Source organism: Melanotaenia boesemani, chromosome 3 (genome assembly GCF_017639745.1).
Source record: "Melanotaenia boesemani isolate fMelBoe1 chromosome 3, fMelBoe1.pri, whole genome shotgun sequence".
NCBI classification, from domain to species: domain Eukaryota; kingdom Metazoa; phylum Chordata; class Actinopteri; order Atheriniformes; family Melanotaeniidae; genus Melanotaenia; species Melanotaenia boesemani.
In genome coordinates this window covers 18298408-18322684 of record NC_055684.1, presented here as the reverse complement: position 1 = coordinate 18322684, position 24277 = coordinate 18298408, and the positions used below count along the sequence as shown (strand labels likewise).

Here is a 24277-nt window from a genome sequence, read left to right as displayed (position 1 = left end):
GTTTTGATGAAAATAAATAATTTTCATCAAAACTCAGTTAACTTACTTCAAGACCTTGTTCAGACCAGATGGTTTTTATATATTCTGATATGTAAATCCAAAGAACTGGAAGAGGTTTCACTTTCTTTTTAAAGAATTTAAATCTTAGTTTCCATTATATAGACCCACTGAATTTACATACACAGCATAATTAGATTTTTTTTTTATTATTATTTAAATCAGTTTTTAAGCAAAACCAATAATAATTTCTTCTCATTATAGGAAGTGACATCATATGTTGACAGCGTGGTTCAGGCACGCCCCCCTGAAAATAAGGAGAGGGGAGAGGGCACGAGATAAACCGTGGTAGATTCAGAGGCAGACATTGGATTGGCATGGCTGTGTGCAGCTCAGCACTGCAACCTACATCCACAAGGCTCCTGCCTGGACGTTTGGATTTTCTGTCACGCAGCCTTGAAACAGTGCTAGACAGAGGAACACTGAGCTGTGCTGTGTTTTTACAGCATGTTGCAGGGCATTCGAAGATAGAGAGGGGAGATTAAGGGAGTGTGGGGGCAACACTTGAGTGATGCTGTGTGAGCATCTCGCTCTTTCTTTTCAGACCGCCAGGCTTTTCTGCACAGAGACCTCAGACTAATGGAGGAATGCAACCATGTTACTCCTTGCTTGTCATGCTTGAATCACAGCTTCATATATCCTTTTGTCTCGGAGTCCTCTTTGTCTTTGTCTGTCACTGCCGCCAGACCATCTGTGGGGTAGTGGGGTGGACACAGGTTCTTCCACAATCCCCCTCTCCCTTGTCTGTTTCCCCTAATTCTCTTAACTCCCAGCTCGCTCGTGTCTATTTACCTCTTATAAGCTTCCCTCCCCTCTGTGTTCGACTCAGTGTTTCTCACTGCTTACTATTTCCCTCTTACTGCTCATTCAAAGCAGGCAGGCTGCTATTCTACCTTAGCAGCTTGCTACATGATCTCACGGAACACTGTTTTCGCTGCTGCTCTGTTGAGCCCTTCTAGAAATCCATCTCCATAACGTCAGGATGTTCATTCAGGAGGATTGATCCTCTCAACCCCCATCACTCATTCCTTCCCCTCCCTTGTCCCGATCTCCTGCCCTCTGACCCTCATCCTCTTGTTATCCCCTCCTCACCTTCCCTTTTTTTGTCCTTAACCTAAGCCTCTTCTCCCCTAACTCATTTCACCCTCTTGACCATGTTGCCATGTGTCTGCTGGCTTCAGCCTATCCTCATTTTGCTGTCCTCTGTCTTGTGGACCCGGGGGGAAAACTGCCCAGCAACCTGCCTGTGCCCAGATCCTCACACTGTGGACTGCAGCGGCCGTGGGTTGACCCGTCTACCTGATGAGATTCCCTTGGACGTCCGCAGGCTTTTGCTGGCTGACAACTGGATACCCCGCATCCCCTCCGATTTCTTGGTTCTGTATAGTGACTTGGTCTACTTGGATCTCCGGAACAACTCCCTCTCCCACATAGAACCTGGGACCCTTAGCACTTCCTCCAGGCTGGTCTTCCTGGACCTGGGTAGCAACAATCTAACTGAAATCCCGAAAGGCACTTTCGGGGAGTCCCGGAGCTTGATCAAGTTACGACTGGGAAACAACCCATATCTGAGCATGGTGAGTGAGGATGCTTTCCTGGGCCTCACCTCTCTGCGAGAACTTGAGCTGGAACGTAATGCATTATCTACCTTAAAGGTGGGGGCACTTAGTCAGTTGCCCTCTCTGCGGGTTGTGAGACTAGAGGGCAACCCTTGGGTATGCAATTGCAATTTTGCCAGCCTGTTTGAATGGCTGATGGAAAACAGTCACAAGCTTCCAAACGGTAAGTAATTACATCTCAGCCATTTTTTTTTCTATGTGCTTGTCCCAATTGAATCTGAGTATGACATTCAGCAGTAATATGGCAAATGAATTGCCATAATATATCTCTGGTCTATTTGTGTTTTCCCAGTAGGAGAGGGATCCCCCTCCCTCGTCCTTGTTCTAATTTTGTATTTTTCTTCCTCCACCCCCACAGCCCATAATGTGTGAGACTGAGTGTGTAATCTGAGACAATAGCACTTGTTTGAAAGTGACAGGCATGCTTTATTAATAAATTAAATCAACTTCACAAGATACCAACTCCAAATTTAGTGATATTCTACATGCAAAAAGAAACTAAAAGACATATGTACCTACACGATGAGCTTTAGCAATTTGTGGATTATATTTATCTAAAACTTGGCATTTGGTGGATGCAATGAAGCAGTAATATAACAATGCAATTATCTTTTTTTTCTTTTTACACAATTGAGAATATAACCAGTTTGTCAATTTGTGTGTCTTATTGCTTTATCCATGTAGGTTTTTAGGCTCACACACTCCATCTACCACTGTGATTTTGCCAGGAGGGATGTGTTATATAACAGGATGGATATTTTGGTGGTTTTACAAAGCAATCTGCTTATTTGGGAAACAAAATAAGACAAAAAGGAGTCACTGTGTTCCCTCAGCAGTTTTAATTACACTGTGGTTAAAATCTCTTGGGTTTTAAAAGGGTGTGCAAGAGATTTCTTACAAAACATCTGAACATTCAAATCACTCAGATTAATGCTTATTTCAGTTTCAGTTTAGCATATAGAACATGACAAACAAGTTAGGATTAAAAAATCTTGTTAATTTTTGTCTCTTGTTTAGTAGGATACACAGACATTTAACTCAAGGTGAACTGTATGTAAATGACTATTTATGTCCTTGCAAAGGACATAGACAGCAGTTATCTCATGAGTGCAAGCTAGGACACTGGAGCAAAGAAGCAAAACTAAATAGATCTGACAGTTCAGCCACACATGACTCGTAACATGTACTATTATCATTTTAAGATCAGAGTATAGATTTACAATGTACAATGAATTTTATTCTTGCCAAGGATTTTATTTGAATTTGCCATCCGATTTGTGAATAAAGAATAGCTGGAGATGCCATTCAGATAGGATTTAATGTAAAATGGTAAATTGTGACTTCTGTGAGAATTTAGAAGATAAATATAGTATAAAATGTTGAATTTTACATTTAAAAACAAAGCTTTTGTCTGCAGTCTTAACCTGAATAATCTAACTAAAGATATTTGTATGTATGTTTTATATGTGGGGAAGGATTATTATTAATAATTTTATAAATACAAGGTAAAGCTGGTGATCCATTTAACCCTGTGGAAATTGATATGTCATCCTGTTATGAAAATATTGCATGACAACATTTTTCTCTTTGCAAGTCTTTCATGAATACTAATTCTGGATCTGGCTTACAGAAGCTTTTAATCACCTACTCTCGAAAACTGGCTGGAGACTGCCTTACTGTTGCAAACTGCTGACAACTCATAAAAGCAAACTCTCTATACATTTAGGCCATGGTGTTCTCTGCTATCGATTCTGCCCTCGCTTTCCTCTCACATCTTTTGTCATCCAAACCCAAAAGCAGACAAGTTTGGGTCTGTGCAGCAGGAAAGTTGATAAAGTGGCCGGACTTTTCAGTTCCTCAAGCAAGATGTTGGCAATGCATTAATCACAACTGCTAAGCGTTGTCCATTCTGAATTAGTAGCGCTGGCAAGGCACACATCAACAACAAAAAAGAAAGGCAAAAGCCTGGCCAAGCTGCTAGCATAGCTGCCAAGTGGCCCCAGAGTACATGCACCAACAAATTGCTTTAGTAATGCTCATCTCACCTCATATGTGTCTCTTACTACACCATCAGTGAGTGTTCGCTTTATGGCCCTAGACACGAATCTGCCAGCTTGGACCACACACACTCGCGCCCACTCACATGCATACACAGCCATGCTTAATCAAGAAGGGATAAACAGACTGTCCTGCTATTTTGCATTATTTATTTTTGCTTTATTTATTTATTTGTTTTTATCTGACCAAAAGTTTTCTGGAATCTATTCTCCAATGCAAATTATGCTGAAAAATGAGAACACAGCATAAAGCAAAAAAGAGAGCAGACAATTTGTTCCTCTGCATACGCTATATACTGCAGAATGTGCTTTTTTTGTCACTGCAAATGTACAAAGGGCCAGTGCATCCCTATATTCATAATTCTGACATGACTATTTTTAAGGTGAATCCACATCAGCAGAAGTTCATACCAAGTCTTAAATCTGATTACAAAACAAAAACATAATCAATATGAATGTTACTTAAAAATCTTTCATTGTCTAACAGAATGGGAAATATAGAAGAGCAGAGCAGCTTGCGCTGAGTTGGATTTACAAACATGGCTGGTTCACACATGCAGGCATCTTACTGCCAGACCTAATTAACGTAATGACTGAGCTCTCAATTGTGGAAAAATGCTATGACCTATTCTCTGGCATACTGTATTTGAAGTGGTTACACAATAACAGATGGACACTCATTAGTGAATGAGCTAGACTTTATAAGCTTTCCAATATGTATCAACCCTAATGACCATTATCAACATGGGCGTGTTAACTCAAAATGTCATTGTACGGAAAACTAATTAGAGAAAATTCAGTTTGTGTCAAGGCCGGCTTTACGCAGGGGCAAGAGGGGGCAGTGCCCCCTCAAACAAACATTCTGCCCCCTCAATCAAATGCGCCGAAATGGGCAAATCTCTCCAAACGCTCTCTCCCCTCTGTACTGAACTCTGTGTGTCGGAGCTTCACAGGATCCATTGTACTGTCTTCAACAAGTCCTTCCCACCACCACAGAAAACAACCAATCAGTGTTTAGTATGCAAATGAGTTGACATACAGCCTGATCTTGCGGTGTCATATTTCTCCCCCTCGTAGAGAGAGCGGCTGCTGAGCTCCAGCGGTAAAACTTATAGAGTAAAGCTCTGTTAAATGTGTTGTAGCGATACTGAATAAATACTTATAATAACAGACGTATTTATTGCATCTATTCTGTCAACTGGGGTTTGTTTCTGTTCTATTTAAACGTGTCTACGCCTGTTAGTAGGAGCAGTGATCAATCACGCACGGGCCATAGATGTGACTGCCTCCTCGGTACTAGACTGAGGGAAAACGAGCTGCGCATATGAGACCCCTCAAGCTCCGCCCAGCCTTTAGTTCAGCATGCTAGTTTGAAGAAAAAAATAACAGAAAGTTTCACTCTACATTCCCGCTGCTTTCAGCAGTTCAGCTCAGAGCTTCACGTATGCCTTGTTGGTTCTTAAAATTTTGATGAAGGATCATTTAGCTTTTACTCATTTTCATTTATTATTATCATTATTTCCCCCTGAAGGTTCACTGCCTTATTTTGGTAGGGGGTTTAATTTTTTGCTCTGTTATTGTTGTGCTTGATAGTTATGATTCTTTAATCATTATGGTCTATATACAGACAGAAACAAACACACAGATAGTTGAGTTTATTGTTATTAGTTTCAAATTTATTCAAAATGCTTAGACATCTAATGGCTGTCCAATAGGGCAATTGTTATTTTGTTGGTTGTTAAAGCTTTGATAATGGATCATTCTTTTCTTTTTTCTTACTTCATTTTGTTATTGATATTTTCTGTTCCCCCCCTGAGGGATTGCCACCTTATTGTGGTCAGGGGGTTTGCGTGCCTCAGTGACTCTAAGAGCTATACCAGCAGGAGCTTTGGTTTCAGGTGGGACACCCAAGCTGGACAGGTCTTAGAGTAGAGGCCTGACAAAGTGCAATCCATTTCTTTGAAGTTGGACTCCACTAACAGCACAGTTCCGTTAAAGAAACACTTAAAAAACAACAACAAGAAAATGCTGAAGTATGTACTCATAATGCCCCCTTCAAATTTATGCCTGCCCCCTCATGTATGCATTCCTAGAACCGGCCCTGGTTTGTGTACTCTTTTTATCTATGTGGGTGTTGCATTCTGATTACCCTTGACCAAACAACAAATCCATTAAAATTTTGCTTCAGTTTCATTAAAGTCCATCTCTTAAAGCCAAGAGCACAACTTAGTTTAAATTAAAATATGTTTTCTATTTCACAGTTCCACATTACACACTGTAATAGCCAATATGCTACATTCAGTATCCTTATAACTCAATTGAAAGCAGCTGAAATTGCATTTTGTAGCCAATTTTATTTAACTCATGGCTGCACAGTAAATGGATGTTTAACTCCAACAGCTGATGAGCTGTGAAACGATGTGGAGAAGGATAGTGGAGATATGATTAGTAGTAGGCTTCCCATATCTGAAAGACAATACAAAAAAGTAACATGACACTGTGTAAATCCTGTATGCCATGATGGGTCCTTTGTTGGTAAAACAAATATATACACACTTAAAGTGCAAAACTTGACGAATAATAAAACAAACAAACAAACAAACAAAGAAACACTATGTGACAGATACCATGGTAAATTGCTTGACCTATGTTTAAAATGTTTTCTCTGCCAAAGTTTTTGCTTTTCAAGGAAGACAGATGTAACAATTCTGAGCTGCGTCATTTTCAACACAGCATATCAACTAATAAAAGGGTTTCTTCCTCTTCCTCAAAACTTATATTTTGATTTTATCCAAGTTTAAGTTTCCAGTGTGTTTCTGCCTATGAGCTGAGTATTAGCAACTCCGTGTCGTGAAAAAAACCTGTAATATGTCGAAAATGTTTTACAATCCAAGCTTAAAAACTGAATGGCAATGTAAGTCCAGGCTTTTGTACTGAGTAGTGTTGGTGTTACTTGATGAGATCCACAACCCTTGAATCTGCACTTTTCCAACTCTAACCATGAATTTTGCAATTTCTAATTCTGACTAGGTTCATTCTAACTGTAGTTTTAACACCTTTTTATAACCATTTATGAGCGTGATGTAAAAAATAAGGACCGACATATATTCTTTCCCAACATGTGATTAATTTAGCATTTTGTTCAGTATGTATGTAATTCTGATGCTAAAGGAACATTTCCAAGACAGGTCAAAATTATTCATTTTATCACATTTGATAATAGGGCTACCTTCACATTCACTGAACAAAAGCTTTGATCTGAAGCAGCGTACAAGTGAGGAACACATTGGGATAAATGTGAGGTTCAGTGTCTTACCTAAGGATACTAAAATTGGGGGGTTGAAACAGCAACCTTGTGACTGAAAGACAAAGACTGCCATTTGTAAGACTGGTGGAAAGCTGAGCTACTATGTATTTAACAGATTTAAACCCTCTTCATAAATGTACAAATGTCTAGTATTTTAATTTGAAGAGAAGAGTTGGGAAACAGCATGACAGACACGCTTGTCCTTTCAAAAGTTGGGGATTCACCTTCAAAACTTTCATCAAGACTCAGTAGAATAAATCTGTAAGCATTCTCATAGATCATCATTCAGCTGTCATACCTTAAAAAATCTATAAAATATATGCAAGTTCAAAAATGGAAAATAATCTTAAACTGATCTAAAAAACTGTAATAAAACAAATAAGTCTGGTGTTTTAAGGCTTCCCAAGATATTTATGGCCTCCTCTCTCAATGCCTGCATAATGTAGCAGCTGCAGAGCCCAGGCTGTAAATCCAATTCCCATTTCATTTTTCACGTCTTGATTTCCCCCATGATTTTCAGCTCATGATGGAGCAGACTTTTCTGTTTGCATTACTTTGATTACTGCAGGTCAGAATGGTGAGTGGTAGAAAGATGCTTGATATTCTGCTTTTTTAGGTTAGGGGGAAAATATTCCAGTCACATGTTTTTTTTTTGTTTGTTTTTTTTTGTAGTCACCAATCAGGTTCATAAATGTTTCAATGCAAGAATGATTGTAAACATGATCCACTGCTGTCTCCAGTGCTCTTGGGTTAAGGATGAACAAAGGCCATGTATAATTCAGACTGACACAGTTCTATGGCACATTGGCCAGGGTAATTGGAGCTAGAGCTGCCTACAGGGCAGGGCAGGCCAGTTTCTCATGAGAGATAGGAGGCCCATCGTGGCTTTGCTATCAACACTAGTCATGACCTGAACAGTTTTCCTTCAATGTAGCAGTTCATGTGATAGCTTGGCCAAAGGCTGAATTTTCCTTCACAGCCTATCGAGTTGCTTCCTGGTGACCTGTTATCACTCTGCACAAACAGACCCCAAAATATGATACCATTGACCAGCTCCTTCCTAGCAAGCAGGTTATGCCACACTGCTCTGTACGACATCTCCTGCTATCTTTACCACCCATGAGTATGTGATGAGAAAATATCTGTTCCATTAACACAGGCTGACAGCTTGTTTTATCTTGGCCTAATTTGATGTTTATTTAAAGTTGGGACGTGGAGGAGATAGCGCTGGCGAGGGAGAGCTGAGTGGGAAAAGGTGGACGGAATTACAGAAAGTGATAGCATCAGCTGCTGCACATACAGAAGCAGGGAGGGATAATCTGCCAGTGTCAGAAATAAAAGGCAAAAAGCATTATTTCACTGGTAGTGTGCAGCATAATGCCTGAATGATATGCTGTTTTGTTCATCTGTGTAGATGAAGCATCAGTAGCTAAAACCGGTGTATTAAGTCAGTAGTATAATATATGGTAGAACACAAGCTCAAAACAAATAAACAAATCTCCCAGTTATTGGTTTTTAACCATCATCTCTTTTATCTGAGAATAAGCTTATTGCATAAGTAAGCCTTTGCATCACATAGTGAAATATTTGTGTATGCATACATTTCTATTATTGGATTGCTTCACAGAAGGAACCCCCTTCTAAATGATTCCCCATCATCCCCCTGTCACATCAATGTTTGTAATTTTGTACATTTATTTCACAAATTCTCTTCTCTGTTCCCACCACTGCACTACTGGCCTTATCATGCACAAATCTTACCAGTTTTTTCAGACTTTGGTCAACCTTTCTCACAACCAAAAATTACACTATCACATTATATATCTATTAAGTAAAGGACTATTGTGGCATATTCTTCTGCTTTAATAATGTAGGATCAGGACATGAATGAAAATCATTATTACAGTTAAATTTTAAATGTACCGGAGTGCTGAGACACCAGTGTTTCAAGATCAAATAAATTCTAATTCCTGCATGGGTCTGCAGATGGTGTAGTGATTGGTGCAGAGATCAATCTGGACAGACAGTGTGGAGTTGAGGTAGGAAGGAGAAACAAGCCTCCGATATCAGGCTGCCACAGCAAGGTAGATCAATCACGGCTAAGACAGGAGACAGCCTATCCTGTTGACTGGCTGTAATCCTAAATGTAATCCATCAACCATCTGAGCTGTCTGTGCAGTTACAACTGTCTGTAACTTATCTGTGTGGACAGACATACCTGATAGTGTGAGGGCATGATTTGTGTAGCATTACTGGACAGTAACCTGCACTACAGCAACAGTTTTTGTGATGACACAGGTGTTTGAGACCATTTATCAGTTGCAAAAATTGCAACGAATCAGTGTATCCACAAACAAGGCTTACATTAAGAATGTGCAAAGTGCAAAAAACAACAGTTAAACAATTTAGCCAGCAGCCAATTGGTACCAGCTATTTACAAATAAGATGCATATTATGATTATTCTTATGTTAAAGAACTTGTTAGTTTCTCATCCAATAGAATGTATATGTGGGATACATGCAAGAGTAATTAAACTTAAAAACAACCCCATTATCTGGGTGTGTTTTTTCCTAATTTGGACTGACAGGTTTACATGTATTTAAAAGTCTTTTTTAAAGGAGCACTATGGAACTTCGTCAGATTTTCTCAGCGATGTTCTTCATGTCTCTCAGCCTCAGGATACTGCTGGGCAGCAACGGCCCCAGAAATGTACAAAATATATGTCGCTGTGCTATCAAAATGAGTCAAGAACACAAAGTTTTAAGATCCAAAAGTTACATACTTTGACTTTATAGTGGACTAAAAAATGATTTTTTTCCTTAAGTTTAATATTTATAATATTTTAATATCAGAGATATGAAGGCATAGTTTTATTTGAAGTTATGCAAAGATTAAAATTATTACAACATGAAGGAATGATTTCAATTGGATGTCATAATGACTTGTGAAAAAATAAAATACTGACTTGACATATCATAAGTCAACTTGATGTACAGCATTTTGAATTGGAATATGTTTGGTATTTTATCTGTACACTCTATGGACTTTAACTAGGAGGTAGTGGTGGTTGATCCAAATATTGGTAATATCGATACCAACGTTGGTATTGATTTCAGTTGATACTAGTGTGATGATATTGGTAGAAGTGTGTGTTTTATTCTTTTATTTTTTTGTGGATTTGATTCACTGTTGTGACAAGGCACCTACATTCCCGACATCAGCTTCTCTCTCTACCTGAGATAATGCCAAATTTGGATTTTTAAAATGGAACCAGCAAAACTTTGTTTCTGGACACCTGATTGTAAAAATTTTATATGTACAAATACACTATACAAGTACAAATATATATATATATACTATACAAACTTTAGAAATAAGGAGGATAAAGTGTTTTTTGGTGGGTTTAGTTAACCTAATATCAGCTTCTCACTGTCACCAAAATAATGCCAAATTCAGATCTTTATGGTGTGAGTAATAACTTTGCTGTTTAAGTATTAATGCGTTATAAAATTAAAGCATTCATTCCACAGATTAATCTCCTTTCATTTACACATTCATTTTGACATCTCTATTATAAAGTATTGTGTTGCATCAGTATTGATGCAAAATATCATGAGGAAGATCAATCCTAATTCTAAACAAACACTGAATGTGCTACAGCCAAAAATGGCAAACGGTCATGCAGTGTTTAAATGCTTTAGATAAGGGCTTATCAGGATAGCTGTAAAATCTTTAAGACACAAGTGGGTCTGATAATAATTGCAGTTGTGGATCATATTAGATTAATGTGTTCCTCAGTTATATTCTTATACACGAACAGAAAGATAGTTTGAGTAATTTTTCAGCAGCAATCCCAGTAGTGTTTCCAAAATGAAACATAAAACCAACCAATAAGTAGGCTTACTTATGCGTCTATACTTATACAGTCAACATGAACTAGCTTCATATATACATATATATAATAGGAAAAACTAAGGGTTAAAACTATTACTACGTTGTTAATACTGCTTCATAGTATCTCCTTTTATATGGTGTCAAACCTTTTATATGGTGACACACCATAGAAGTGTTTGTGTCATCAGGTTCCACTAATCGCAACAATCAATACATGCCAAATGGCTTAAGAGTTTCACTGCCCCATCAAAAATGCATAAGTGTGAGAAGCTTGGTGATCCGGAAGGGGCTAAGAGCTGTTTCTCCCCCGCATCGAGTGCCAGATGCTCAAGTCACCTCATCTGGCTCAGGCATCTGGTTAGGATACCTCCTGAATGTCTTCATGGTGAGGTGTACCAGGCAGGTTCCTCTAGGAGGAGACCCCGGCAAAGACCCAGGGCACGCTGGAGGGACTACGTCTCTCGACTGGCCTGGAAACACCTTGGAATCCCCTCCCTCGGTTGAGCTAGAAGAAGTGGCTGGAAAGTCTGGTCTTCCCTGCTTAGGCAGCTGCCCGTGCGACCCGGCCCCGGATAAGCGGAGGAAATTGAATGGATGGATTATCAATTTATTATTAAGCTGTATTGTTGAAGCATGCAACATGATGACAGCTTTGTCTTTTCAACTGAAACTCTGATAATGTTACACAATCTTAGGAGAAAGTAAAGAGCAAACATTAGAACACTAGTCAAACTGCGTGCTTGCAAATCTTATAAGTCAACAAGTAGAAGCTTTACTGCTTTAATCAGTTTATTTTGCATAAGTTTGCTCTGCTGAGATTATACCTCTCTCGTAAAGAAGCATGTCAGGAAAAGCCAAAGGATTTAGACAGTATTTAACTCTTGCCTTACTAAGAGACGCCCCCCCCCAAAAAAAAGCTGATTGGTGTGTGGTTGGTGCTTTTTCTGCTTGTCATTTTATGTAAAAATTTTACATGTTTGAAAGAAACATGCTCGTTGTCTACATACCTTATGTAGCCATTCTCTGTTTAAAGATTTTTTTGTGTTTGTTTGTTTGTTTGTTTTGTAGAACAAATGAACAAAGAAATTTTGGGTCATCACAAAGGTTAACATAATTAATCATATAACAAGATAATGGATACATGCGTTTTTAGCTGGAAGACAAGTGTTGGAATCCGACTGATTTATTTTCTATTTGTTTTAAATATGACATAGTTTCAACCGGTGGTCAGCTCTGTTGCTGTTATCTGTTTTTCCCTTGGCTTGATGTTAAATACAATCCCTATAGCCAGGAAAGAAATCATTTAGACACTGACTGAATGTCTGTAAAATGCATACATGTGTATCATACACATCAAGCACATTTCTGCTTTCTGGAAAAGTAAAATGGCAACTCATTTCCCTGGAAATTGGCCTGGCAAACCTTTGCTCCAGAGAAGGATTTAGTGTGAATCTCAATACCAGTATAGGAAAAAAAAAACAAAAAAACATTCAAGCTAAAAATGCAGATCTGACAGTGGTCATCTGAAAGATGTACACTGTTAATTTAAAGATCAGGATTTTTATACAACTTCCATGATATAAAATATAGTGGACTTTGCGTAAGAAAGAGAATATATTGATGAACAAACTATTAAAAATGTGATGCCCATAAAGAATATATAGCTTATTAAGAACATCATAGTGTTTCTGCTACCAAGCTGTTTATGGGAGAGAAAACAATTAATTTTTACTTAATGAAAAATGTACCCTTTATACTTACAGTAAAAAGTGGATATTAACACAATATTCATGATTTGAGCTCTGCTTGCCACCACATTGGATTTAAAATTAAACCACTAAGATGTAATTGAAGTGCAGACTTTCAATTTTAACTTAAGGGGTTAAAAATACACAAAACATTTAGAAATCGCAAAGTTGCCTCATTTCAGGGATTAAAAAGTAACTGGTTAATCAACATTACTGTAGAAAATATTTATTTTTCATACTTTGTTGAGAATCCTTTGCAGACAATGACTGCCTTAAGTCTGGAACCAATAAACATCACACTGGATTTCCTCCTTTGCTCGACCTTTACTGCACCTGTCTTCAGTTGCTTGTTTGTGGGTTTGTTTCTGCCATTTCTCTGAAATTCATGGTCATGGTCATTCAAGTTGAGATCTGATGACTGAGTCACCCATGGCAGAATATTCCACTTCTTTGTCCATATAACTTCAGTTTCTGCTCCTGTCTGCTGTCACATCATAAATAAACACCAGGGACCCAGAGCCGCATGCCCATGACATCTAACTGATATAAGATATTGTGTCCTTTGGATCATGTTCCAGGCTTCTCCATTCTTTCTTTTCCCCATCATTCTAGTACAGGTTGATCTTAGTTTCATATGACCAAAGAATGATGTTCCAGGATTGAGCTGGATCCTTTAGATGGTTTTAGGTAAAGTCTAATCTGGACTTTGTATTCTTGAGGCCGATTAATGGTTTGCACCTTGGGTGAACATTTGTCCCCATGAAATCTTCTCTTTAAAGTATTGATACACCTACTTCCTCAAGAATGTTCTTCACTTGGGTGGAGTTGTGAAGGGGTTTTCATTACTATGGAAAGGACCTTGCGAACATCCACCTCGCTTCATGGACGTCCAGACCTTTCTAGCTTACCAGTGCACTCTTTCACTCAGAATGCACCAAACTGTTAATTTTGTGACTCCTAACATTTCTGCTATCTCTCTGATGGATTTCTTCTTTTTTCAGCTTACAAATGATCTGTTTCACACTCATTGAGAGCTCCTTTGACAGCATGTTGTTGGTTCAAAGCAAAGCAAAGTAACAGATTACAGATGCAAATGCCAGACCTGGAATCAACTTCATACTTTTTACCTGCTACATGGATGCAGAAGGAAGTAACCCACAAAGCCTGTAAAACAGCTTTAAGGTTAACTGCCCAATTACTTTTGGTCCCTTAAAAAAAGCCAGCTACATATTTAAGAGTTTTAACTCCTAAACATTTCCTCCAATTTGGATGTGAATTCCTTCAAATTAAAGCTAAGAGTCTACACTTTAAGGCCATATTGGAAATGGGAAAACAGCTAAAATAACAAAACTTTTATCAGTGTCTAAGTATATATAGACCTGACTGTGTGGTAATGATTAAGAGCGAGTTTTAAGAGTGATGATTGAGGCCTATTTTATTGATAAAAGAAAACAGAAAAATGATGCCTTGTCTTATATTGGGCTGCATTTAAAAAAAAAAAAAAAGAATGAGTAAACAACAAAAAATGCTAGCCTTGATTTTCCAGTAACATAGAGGAGATGTTAAGATTCTCAAATTCAGGTTTCTTTTTGGTTTTTGCTCTCCTTCTTCTGAATTTCCTAAAATATAGTATGACAACCATTGGCTTTTTAAGATATAATCATCAGATTGTTTCACATAGTGAGCTCTGAGGAAGACACCCAACTGCATGAAAAAGACAAATGAGTTCTACAGAAATGACTCTGTTGACCTTTTGAAGGACTTAGAAAATGTTGATAACCTGCATTAATTTAATATTTAGCAAGAAAAAAAAATTGGTACGTGAGGTTTCACGAACAGATTGTGGTGTTTGGCAGAGCGACAGTATTTTGTTTTTCACCGTGAGGAAACCACACAATTAGGCTGGTTGTTAGTTCAGGATGTGGGACTAGACATACAGACCTTCAAAAATCACTGAAACTTAGTAAAACTATTAGTAGAAAAACTAAGAAAAAAGCATTTATTGTTGTTGAGCTGTTGTTTCTATGGCCACTACCAGAAGCAGTGTTTAGTTAAATCTCAGCTGCTGCTGTAACATGAAGATACAACATGCATGTTATGTTATGTCCCTTGTTTAAGGTGGGACAGCTAGTTGGTATTGGATCAGAAAACCTAAAAAACACGAATTTAAAGTTTTTGGTTGTAGCAAATTTTCAGCATTGCAGTGCTGCGTGTATTAGCAAGATGGGGGGGGAGCAGCATTAGCATTGTGGAGACATGAATAGAAATGAAGGTTTCTTGTTAGAAAAACTAAACAAGCCTGAATCTTATCAGATGAACGAACTGATTGCAGAATATGTTCTACAGTATTTTTGTCAAGTAGGGAACAGAGCATACTCAAAATGTAATGAGGTGAAAAAGTCTGGGAACTATGCTCCTGATGAAGGCATTCACGTATTTAGCAGCATTTGGAACTAAAAACTTTTAATTGGTTGGACAGTGCTCTGATCTGAAGAACATAAATTCTTCCTGTTACAGCTGAGACAAGATAAAAATGAAACACAAACATCATCCACAATTTGCTTAATTTCTAAATGTGAACAGGGGTTTCACCTGTCCAGATGCTGATGTTTCACCCAGTGAGCAGCTCACTGTCATTTTTTGTAGTGGCTAAGGTTTCAAATTCCTGCATTTCTAAGCTGAACTCACATTCACTAAAACACTGGACCTCCTTTTCCATGGACAGCTTGTAACTGTCATTCTAGCATTTGCACCAAAGGAACTTTTTTTTGCCAAATACTGCAGCTGTTCAGTAATTCCCTCATCTTTCAGACAATGCCAATCTCAGTCACATATTGTTCAACAGTTCCAGCACAGTTTCTGGAAAGTTTCTAAATATCCTTGCAAATCCGGCACACTTTGTTTTGTACAGTTACAACAAATGTATATGTTGTGTATCCGAAATTAAGTCGAAATGAAAAATAACTGCATTTAAGCTGATGATTGCAGCGTGTTGTGTGTTTTGCTGGGACAGATCACCTTGTAAAGCAGACAAAGTAAATTTGTGACAGACATTGTGAGGGTTAATCTGGTGCAATCAGGATGTTTTCCTATATGTGATGAGTTTCTAATATTTCGCATTTTGCAAGGTGCTTTGGGTACTCAACAAGATTCAAGTGAAAGCAAACATCACTAAAAACAAAATAATTGGAGAGTCAGGTGTTTTTTTCCATGGTTACACCCTTATACTGACATTCTTAGAGTATGAATCTGTATGATACTCAAGATGTCATGGAGATCACAAAGAAGTATAAAGAATAAAAATGTCTGCATGTTGATTTTATTTTAATAATAATAACTCCTGCTGCTGCCTGTGTCTAACAGGGTTATTTTAGTCTCAAATCTTATGATCTTAACATCTTGAAAAGGCTAGATCAGATTGTGTCTCTGTGGCTATGTAGATGCAGCAAGTTTAAGGTGAATATGACCCATTTAGCTCAGGCACAAACAGCCAGGACAGGCTGTCCAGTATATTGGATTTTCACATTCAACATTTCACATGGTCATTTAAAGCTCTTGTGAAATGTTTGTCAGTGACATGAAAGCTAAATGTTTACACTGTCATTGAGAAATTCAGTTCAGAGGATTTTTTTTTATTTGGCTTTTTCTCAATACTGTACTATTATTTTATTTATATTGGGGCAAAATTTCATTATTTTTTATTTTGAATGATCAAACCCATATCCACATCACTGAAGGCAAACCATTTACATAAACTACCTCTATTTTCATGTCATTTTTTCACATCCAGGACTGAGGATACCCTCTCTGGCTCAGCTCAGTCTTACGACAAAACGTAGAATTGTCACAAAACAGAAAAACTCTCATTTGTGGTGATGAAGATGAATTGAGATTTTTTTAATGCCAGCATGACTTTCAAAGAAACATATTTCAATAAAAAAAATCTTATACTTGTGTTTTGTGTGCTTCTGCAGGATTTAGCAGAAAAAAATCTACAAAAAGGATATTTGTGTCTGTTGTGATTTAACTAGTTAATTTTTAAAACCTAACATTGAACAAGTAGTTTATAATGAGGGAAACCATGACTGAAACACAAATAGTAACAAAATGAATAAACATTTTCAATGCCAGAAGTTCACAGGATTCAGTCTTGCCTCTTCCATCTGACAGTTGCATGATGTTTCTGTCCTCCAGCCTCCCTCAAAATGCTGTTTCTAAAGGTAAATCTGTAGCTTAGGTTGACATGACTACTTCACATTTAGCCTAGAGACTTTGTCGTAGAATATCAACAGGACAACACTGCTGTTTCTGGAGACATGAAAGTTAAAATGTCAGGTTAAAGGAAGAGTTCAGTTACTTGCAGCAGGACTAATTCAGCTGTCTCTCTTTGACCTCTGACCCATTGGCCTTGGAAATGATCAGACTGGGAATCAAAGCACTCCTGTCCCACTCCACCAAGGTCACTGGAGTCAGTTTCTGGCACTAGTCCTTGTTCCCTACGTTGGGCTTGCTTGCTCACATATGCTGCTGTCAAGCGCAAACCTGCTATCTCCAAAACTGTTATTTTTCAAAAAGTGAAAAAAACTATGGTTTTGTAATAACTGGACATGATGTCATCAACCTTGGTATTGTGTTTTAATCATATATCTTTGGTTAAATATTTGTAAAACATCAGACAGACATAAAGGGTGACCAATAGTACAGATTTATGAAGGAAAACAAAAATCACGATTTTTGGACACAGCAACGATATTTAAGGAAACTTTCTGATGAGGATATTTAATATATTCTTCTTCTTGAGTTCTCAGAAGCAAGGCTACGGTCTCTGTATGCTGTGGAAAGAGCAATGCTCAACCATTTAAGTTGCACACTTTTATATGACTATGAATTAAAATGACCTACAGAGAGCTTGTATAATAAATTTTAACAATAAAATACAAAGTTAAAAGCTGCTAATATATTTTAACTTCCATATTGTTCAACATATCCACTAAGAGAAAAACAGTCATTTTTTACTACCAATACAATTAGTTTCATTGGCTCCCATCATCAGAAAAAAAAAAAAAAAAACTTTTAACAAATGTTTTTATTGACCAAATAAACAGACAGTGTGTCCCTTCATTACAATACTTGCAATAAATATTATTATTCATCCATTTTATGAGCATAACTGCAAGGGCAAATCTTCAGTGCCAGATGAGATGAGATGTGAGAAGTGCTAAAGAGTTCAGTTACAAACCCAATTAATACTATAGCAAGTCAATAAGAGGACCACAGAAGCCATTCCCATGTAATGACAAATTTCTAATATTCCTTTTTTATGGTAACTAACACAGAAACCCAAGAAGAAATTCTTAATTAAATGAATCATTCTGGCAGTTTGTTGCTTAAATTTAACTGGAGGTAATCCTTACAGAAGCTGCTGCATTTGTATCAGAACAAACATGCTACAAGTTGTGCTGACTGCTGAGCAAAGACCCATGTACTGCCAAGCATGTGCATTTGCATGTACAGCAACAGTAAAAACTAGCCACCCACGTTGCAAAGCTTCATCTCTACCCACATATGTCTAGTGTTTCAAACAGCATGATACAATGCCAAAATACAACAATTTATATGCTGCATTGTGTTTAGAGTGTTACAGCAAGACAAATATGAGATACAGTATAAGGGCTTGGAGTACTTTTGTTAATGTCTATTTAGCATATCAGCATGTGAAACAAAACGCTTTCTCTCTTTGGTGGCAGTATCAGTGACCACTTGTAAACAAATACATGATAAAAACTGACGTAATGGGCCAGTGATCTCATTTATCATTAGTTGGAAAAGAAAACTCAATGAAGGACTTGTACCCTTGAAATCCAATAACCTCTGATTAAATAATGTCTGAACAATACGTTGTGTGAAAGTGACAGCAATGCAGAGACCAACACTTGCTGAATTTCATGCCTTCATCTTGAGATGAGTTTTGTCAAGGTGCCCCTTGGGATCTAACGGTGGTTATGCCATGTGTAATCACATTTGGATTCTTACTGACTTTATTGTGGTACGAGCAGCGGCGATTAGATTTGAGTGCAGTTTCATTTAATATCCAAACAATTTACAAGCAGTGCATTATCATTGGTATTGATACGAGGTACTTCAAGATAGGCTAAGATCCAAGGCTTACACTGTATTTCAACCACAAGGATAAAGCTTATTAATAGATCTATAACACAGTTTTCCTGCTGTATTCTAAGAGTGTTCCCACAGTCATGCTGTGGGTGGATGTACTGTATACACAGTGTAACTTAAACTCATAAGTGAGGACTTTTGATCGAGCTCAGTTATTAAATCAGCTCCTAGTCTTATGAAGAAACTGCCTTACACTGTAGAGTTGAGATATTTTCTAATACTTAAGTGTTAGAATTAGAGGGCTCTGTACAAACAAGACAGATATATCAGTTGTTTCTTGTGATCTCCAGTCCTGTGTGCATATGTGGGCTGCTTCAGGTATAGTTATCACTGGAAAATAAATACATCAACTTTCATTTAAAGATGATGTCATATCTGAAAGACTGCTTCGTGAATAAACATGTCCAGAAAAGAATGAATGAGGTTGTATTCACCACCACGATAGGCTGAGCATATGTAGTCAACTTATTTTTTATTTATTTGTTTTTTATTAATTTTATTTAAAATATTTATTTAATTCTTAACAAGAACTTAAGGAAACAAAACAATCAATACAACAAAATTTTACAAACACCTGAATGAAATAGAAGATCTTATATAAGAAGAAAATCACATGTAATCTGCCCCTCTCTCACAAAATAATTAAACCAATAATAAGTCACATTTATGTAACAATATAAATTTCCCCAAAACAGCTGCAGGCCAGCATGCCTGTGATTTCTAACACACACTTCACATTTTACACTTTATTTATTATCTACAAAATGCTATAGAACAAAACAGAATACAACAAATTAACCTCATTCATTATATTTCCTTATCATAGTCTTTAACAATTATTTATCACTCATTGTCAAATTGTTTTTGTATATTGTTTGGCAAACATTCACTGTGCACTTTATACATAAGCTTCAAAATGCTGTAGTGAACTATATCTCCTAATTTCAAAAGTTGTAACTTACTAAATGGACTTGATGGATCTCTATATCTACTTAGACTAATTTTTCTTATTGCTTTTTTCTGTAAAAATAAAAACTGGATTAATGTATGTTTTACACGTAGTTCTCCATATTTCAATGCAAGAAGTCAGGTATGGAACAATCAAAGAATTATATAACAGATATAGAGCATTATTGTTCAATGAGTCCTTTACTTTATGTAACATAGCAATTGTTTTTGCTATTTTTGTTTTTATATCAATTATATGCAACTTCCATGAAACATTTTCATCAATAAAAACACCCAAAAACCTAACTTCTCTTACACTGCCAGCACTACTACCTTCTATATCAAAAGGTAATTTCTAAATTTGTATCTCTCTTACTAAATACCACGACATGTGTTTTATCCAGATTTAGGGATAATTTATTCACATGAAACTAGTGTTTCATTTTTTCCAGTTCTTTTCGGGTCACCTCTTTCATCTGCTCTATATTGTTACCTGTGTAGAAAAAACGTTGTTTAGATACATTAACAATGTCACTGATATAAAAGATAAACAGTTTAGGACGAAGGACTGACCCTTGAGGTACCCCACATGTTACATTACATGTATCCGATTTTATATTATTTATTTGAACATACTGTCGTCTGTTCTGTAAATAAGTTGTAATCCAATACAATGCCACTCCTCTGATACAGTATTTAATAAGAATTTTTTAAACGAATGTAATGATTTATGGTGTCAAATGTTTTTGATGTCAATAAAAATGCTAATAAAGTAATTTTTCTTGTCTATTGCAGTGGATACTTCATCTGTTAATTCCATTAGTGCCATTAATGTTGAATGATTAGCACTAAAACCACATTGATTGCTGCTAAAAATGTCTATCAACGAATTTGTCTAACCTGGCAACAAATAATTTTTTTAATCTTTTTGAGAATGGTGATAGCAGAGATATCGGTTTGTATTTTGAGAAGACATGTTTGTTTCCAATTTTATAAAGTGGGATTGCTTTTCCATCTTTTCAGGAAATATTCTTGTTGAAAACGATAAATTACATATAGTAAATGGGTCAATAACAAAGTCTATTATGTTCTTCACTACTATCATGTCCATATCATCACAATCAGCTGATCTTTTATGTTCACAATTTTTTACAGTATGCATTATTTTATATTTTTCTACCCTATCTAAATAAAATTTAAAAAAAAAGATGCTGTTTTAATATTATTCATTATGTTTTCTCCTGCTTTATTAGACATCAACTCTGGGATATTCATTGCCAGATTTGGACCTATATTTACAAAAAAGGATTGAACTCATTACCTTTATTTTATTTTATTTTATTATTTTTGTATCATATATGTCCAAATAGTTTTTGACAAAGTAATTTGGAAGAGTTGATGCTACCTTAACCTTACTGACCATGCTATTTATTCTATTTATTATACCCCATGTAGCCTTTATATTAGTCCTGTTTTTATTTAAAAAATTCTTTTTTATGTCTTCTCATTATAGATACTAGTTTATTTTGATGTGTTTTGTACCTGATTTTAGCTTCTCTTGTTCTTAGTTTTAAAAATCTTCTAAATTAGTTTTTCTTCTTACAGGCATTTTGTACTCCCTTTATCATCCATGATTAGTTAGTAGCATTGTTCTTGGTCTGTCTCATTACCTTACAATCTAATCCTATTTCCTGTTCCTGTCCAGGAGTGGAAGGCATGGAGTGCTCGCTCCCTATGGATGACAGACGCGTCTCCCTGACCCAGCTCTCAAAGGACAGCTTTCGTGAATGCCAGGCCACTCTGACTCTAACAGACCTGCTCATCATCATTTTTTCTGGCATCTCTGTGTCTGTGGTGGCCATCATGACCAGCTTCTTCCTGGCTTCAACTGTTCATTGCTTCCAGCGTTGGAGTAAAGGAACCAAGGGAGATGAGGAAGAGAGTGAAGAATGAAAAGGATTTAGTTTTTAAGGGTCTGATTTGTCCTAGTTCTACATTTGAGGACACTGAAGTTAGTGTGTGCCTCATGTTGATTCCAACTAGACGAACATCCAGGACGGAAGGCTTGGGGCCCTGGAACGGTTGTAGTTTGCACATGGACACATGAAATATGATTATAAAAGACATTTCCAAGCAATGATTACATCCAACATCAGAGACTGTGCTGCTCCACAAGGAAAACTCTATTATAGAGATAATATTTTTGCCAGGTCCTGGCTCAATGTCAAAAAGCATACATACATATTCTGAGGCAAAGACCTTTGTAACAAAAGAGAAGTAGATTAAATTAAAGAGGTGTTGCTGCAGTGCTGTAATGATAGTCTTAGACAAACCAAAAACTCAACATCCACTCATGCTGGACGTTCAGCTCTGCGTTTTCAAACCCTGTAAAGTGACAAAGTTAGTGTGACATTCTTCATGACTCCCTTGGGCCTTGATGTGACTAGGGCAATCTACACAATTGATCCCATGCAAAAAGGATGTCATATTGACCAGTGACCTCAGTATTTAACTGCCTGTAATGTGATATGCTGGCATATCTTACCACTTACTGTGTTCCTTTTGCAAAGCCTAACATTTAAAGTTGTTCACAAGCTCCGTCCAAGATGATTATGGTTCCTCTGTCTGCATGCAGAATGAAACATTGGCAGGAAATTTAGCAATAAGGATTTTACAGGCAGGAACAGACCCAAGTGGATATACTCACACCTTTAGCAGTATTTCCATTATATAATCACAAATTTATGTAAAAAAGAAAACATATAGTCAAGCATAGAAATAAAGAGGATACACTGTATGTTATTTAGACTGATAACTGTTAACTGTGTAGAAAGAAATCCTTGCAATATATACAATATAATCTTAAAAATGATCACAAATATGGTACTAAATTAGACTCTGTGTAGGCTTACTGTGTCAAATAATGCACTTTAAATGGTGAATCTAATTTTGGCAAAGCCCTAATTACATCGTGTAGACATATTGTCTTCATCTGCCAAAGATTAGGTTTAGGTAGATGAGAGACCGCATATGAGGCTGTTTTGTGGATGATGTGCTACTTAGTGATGTATGGGACAGATCTTAAATAGAAACAAAATTGCACTTTGTTTTAACACATTTATCTCAAACAATTATAGTCTCCAAAGATTTGCTTTTTCTTCCCATCTGTCCGTGACAAAACCAGCAGTTTTACATAGCTTCATACATGCCTGCCTCCCCTTAGATTGAACAGTAATTTACCATAAAACAGGACGGAAATAGGTTGTTTTTTTTTAAACAAATGCATCAGTTTCTACTGTTGTCTTTAAGATATCTGTCAGCATTTTTGTCCTTTTACGAAAGATGAAGCTGCTGATGTGGTATCTTGGAGAATTCTCCTTTTAAAACTGTGTCAACAGCTTCTGCAGTCAAGAGAGGCAGTAAAATACACCCGGAATTCTGTAAATCAGAGCCATGAATATTTCGGAATGTCTATTTTTTTTTTTTCTTTTTTTTTTTTTTTTGCATTCTGGTCTTGGAATTTGAAATGCAGCAAAGCTGAGATGTTTTGCTTCTCACATTTTCGTAAGGCATGAATAATTCAACAAAACTGAGATGTAGCAAAAAAAAAAAAAAGTCAAGAATCTAAATGCAAACAAAGCAGTGTATTTAAATTGAGTAATGAGCAGTACCTCTTAAAAAAGGGAAACAACATTTTTTTGTCCCTTTAGAATGAGGGACGATTAAACGTGCAGCATTCTGAAGCACATTTTGCAGAAATAAATGTGGCCTTATTCATTCTTGTTTAGTCCCCCCCCCAAAAAAATTTGTATAGGCATCAATAAAAGCACAAATATTTAATGAAAAATTTACTTAATCTTGGTGCACTCATTAAAAGGATGCATTGCATCACACTGTGTGTTGCTATCAGCTTATATTGTCAGAGGGTGTTTTCATTTATGTTTGATGTCACGTGTTAAAAAATGGCACATCCGCAGAAACAGTGTAACATTTAAAATGTTTGGATGTTGTGTATTTGCCAGGATGTGCTGGAAATTGCATTTAAACTGACCTTTCACTAAACCCCTCTCCTGAACTGTCCAGCGTGGTTGCAGGCTTTGAATTCCTCCATCTGATGAAGTTGTTTGCATGCTCTTAAAGATGAGCATAGGCAAACATTTTTTAAAATTTAGAAGATAGTTTCATCGTGTAAAAACTCAAACCATGAATAAATGTGTACTGAATAGCCAAAATTACAAACATTACCTCATTATTTTCTTGCATTACAGGTTCAAACCTGGTAAGAACCATCACAACCCCTCTTTAGTTGCCAAGCGTCTACTAGGTCAAGGCCATGTCTACACGGAGATGAGTTTGGTGTACCAGCTAAAGCTTTTCATTGTTTGGACATTTCGTCCACTACGAACCGCTTATTAGGGAGCTCAAAAATGCACATTTTTGAGGCACAAATTGAATAAATCTGAAAACACAAC

General features: G+C 36.9%; 1 protein-coding gene across 1 annotated transcript; it reads left to right on the top strand.

Annotated features, from left to right (window-relative positions):
* The first annotated feature begins 364 nt into the window (after window positions 1-364).
* Window positions 365-23909, top strand: lrrc38b (leucine rich repeat containing 38b). Its single transcript, XM_041981716.1, has 2 exons — window positions 365-1839; window positions 21511-23909. The coding sequence occupies exons 1-2, from the start codon at window positions 1212-1214 to the stop codon at window positions 21756-21758; spliced, it is 876 nt and encodes a 291-aa protein (XP_041837650.1). The 5' UTR covers window positions 365-1211; the 3' UTR covers window positions 21759-23909.
* Window positions 23910-24277: the final 368 nt, after the last annotated feature.

Coding starts and splice junctions, on each gene's coding strand:
- lrrc38b (XM_041981716.1), top strand. CDS start 1,212: ATGTTGCCATGTGTCTGCTGGCTTCAGCCTATCCTCATTTTGCTGTCC. Junction 1,840..21,510: donor CAGTCACAAGCTTCCAAACG/GTAAGTAATTAC, acceptor GTTCCTGTCCAG/GAGTGGAAGGCATGGAGTGC.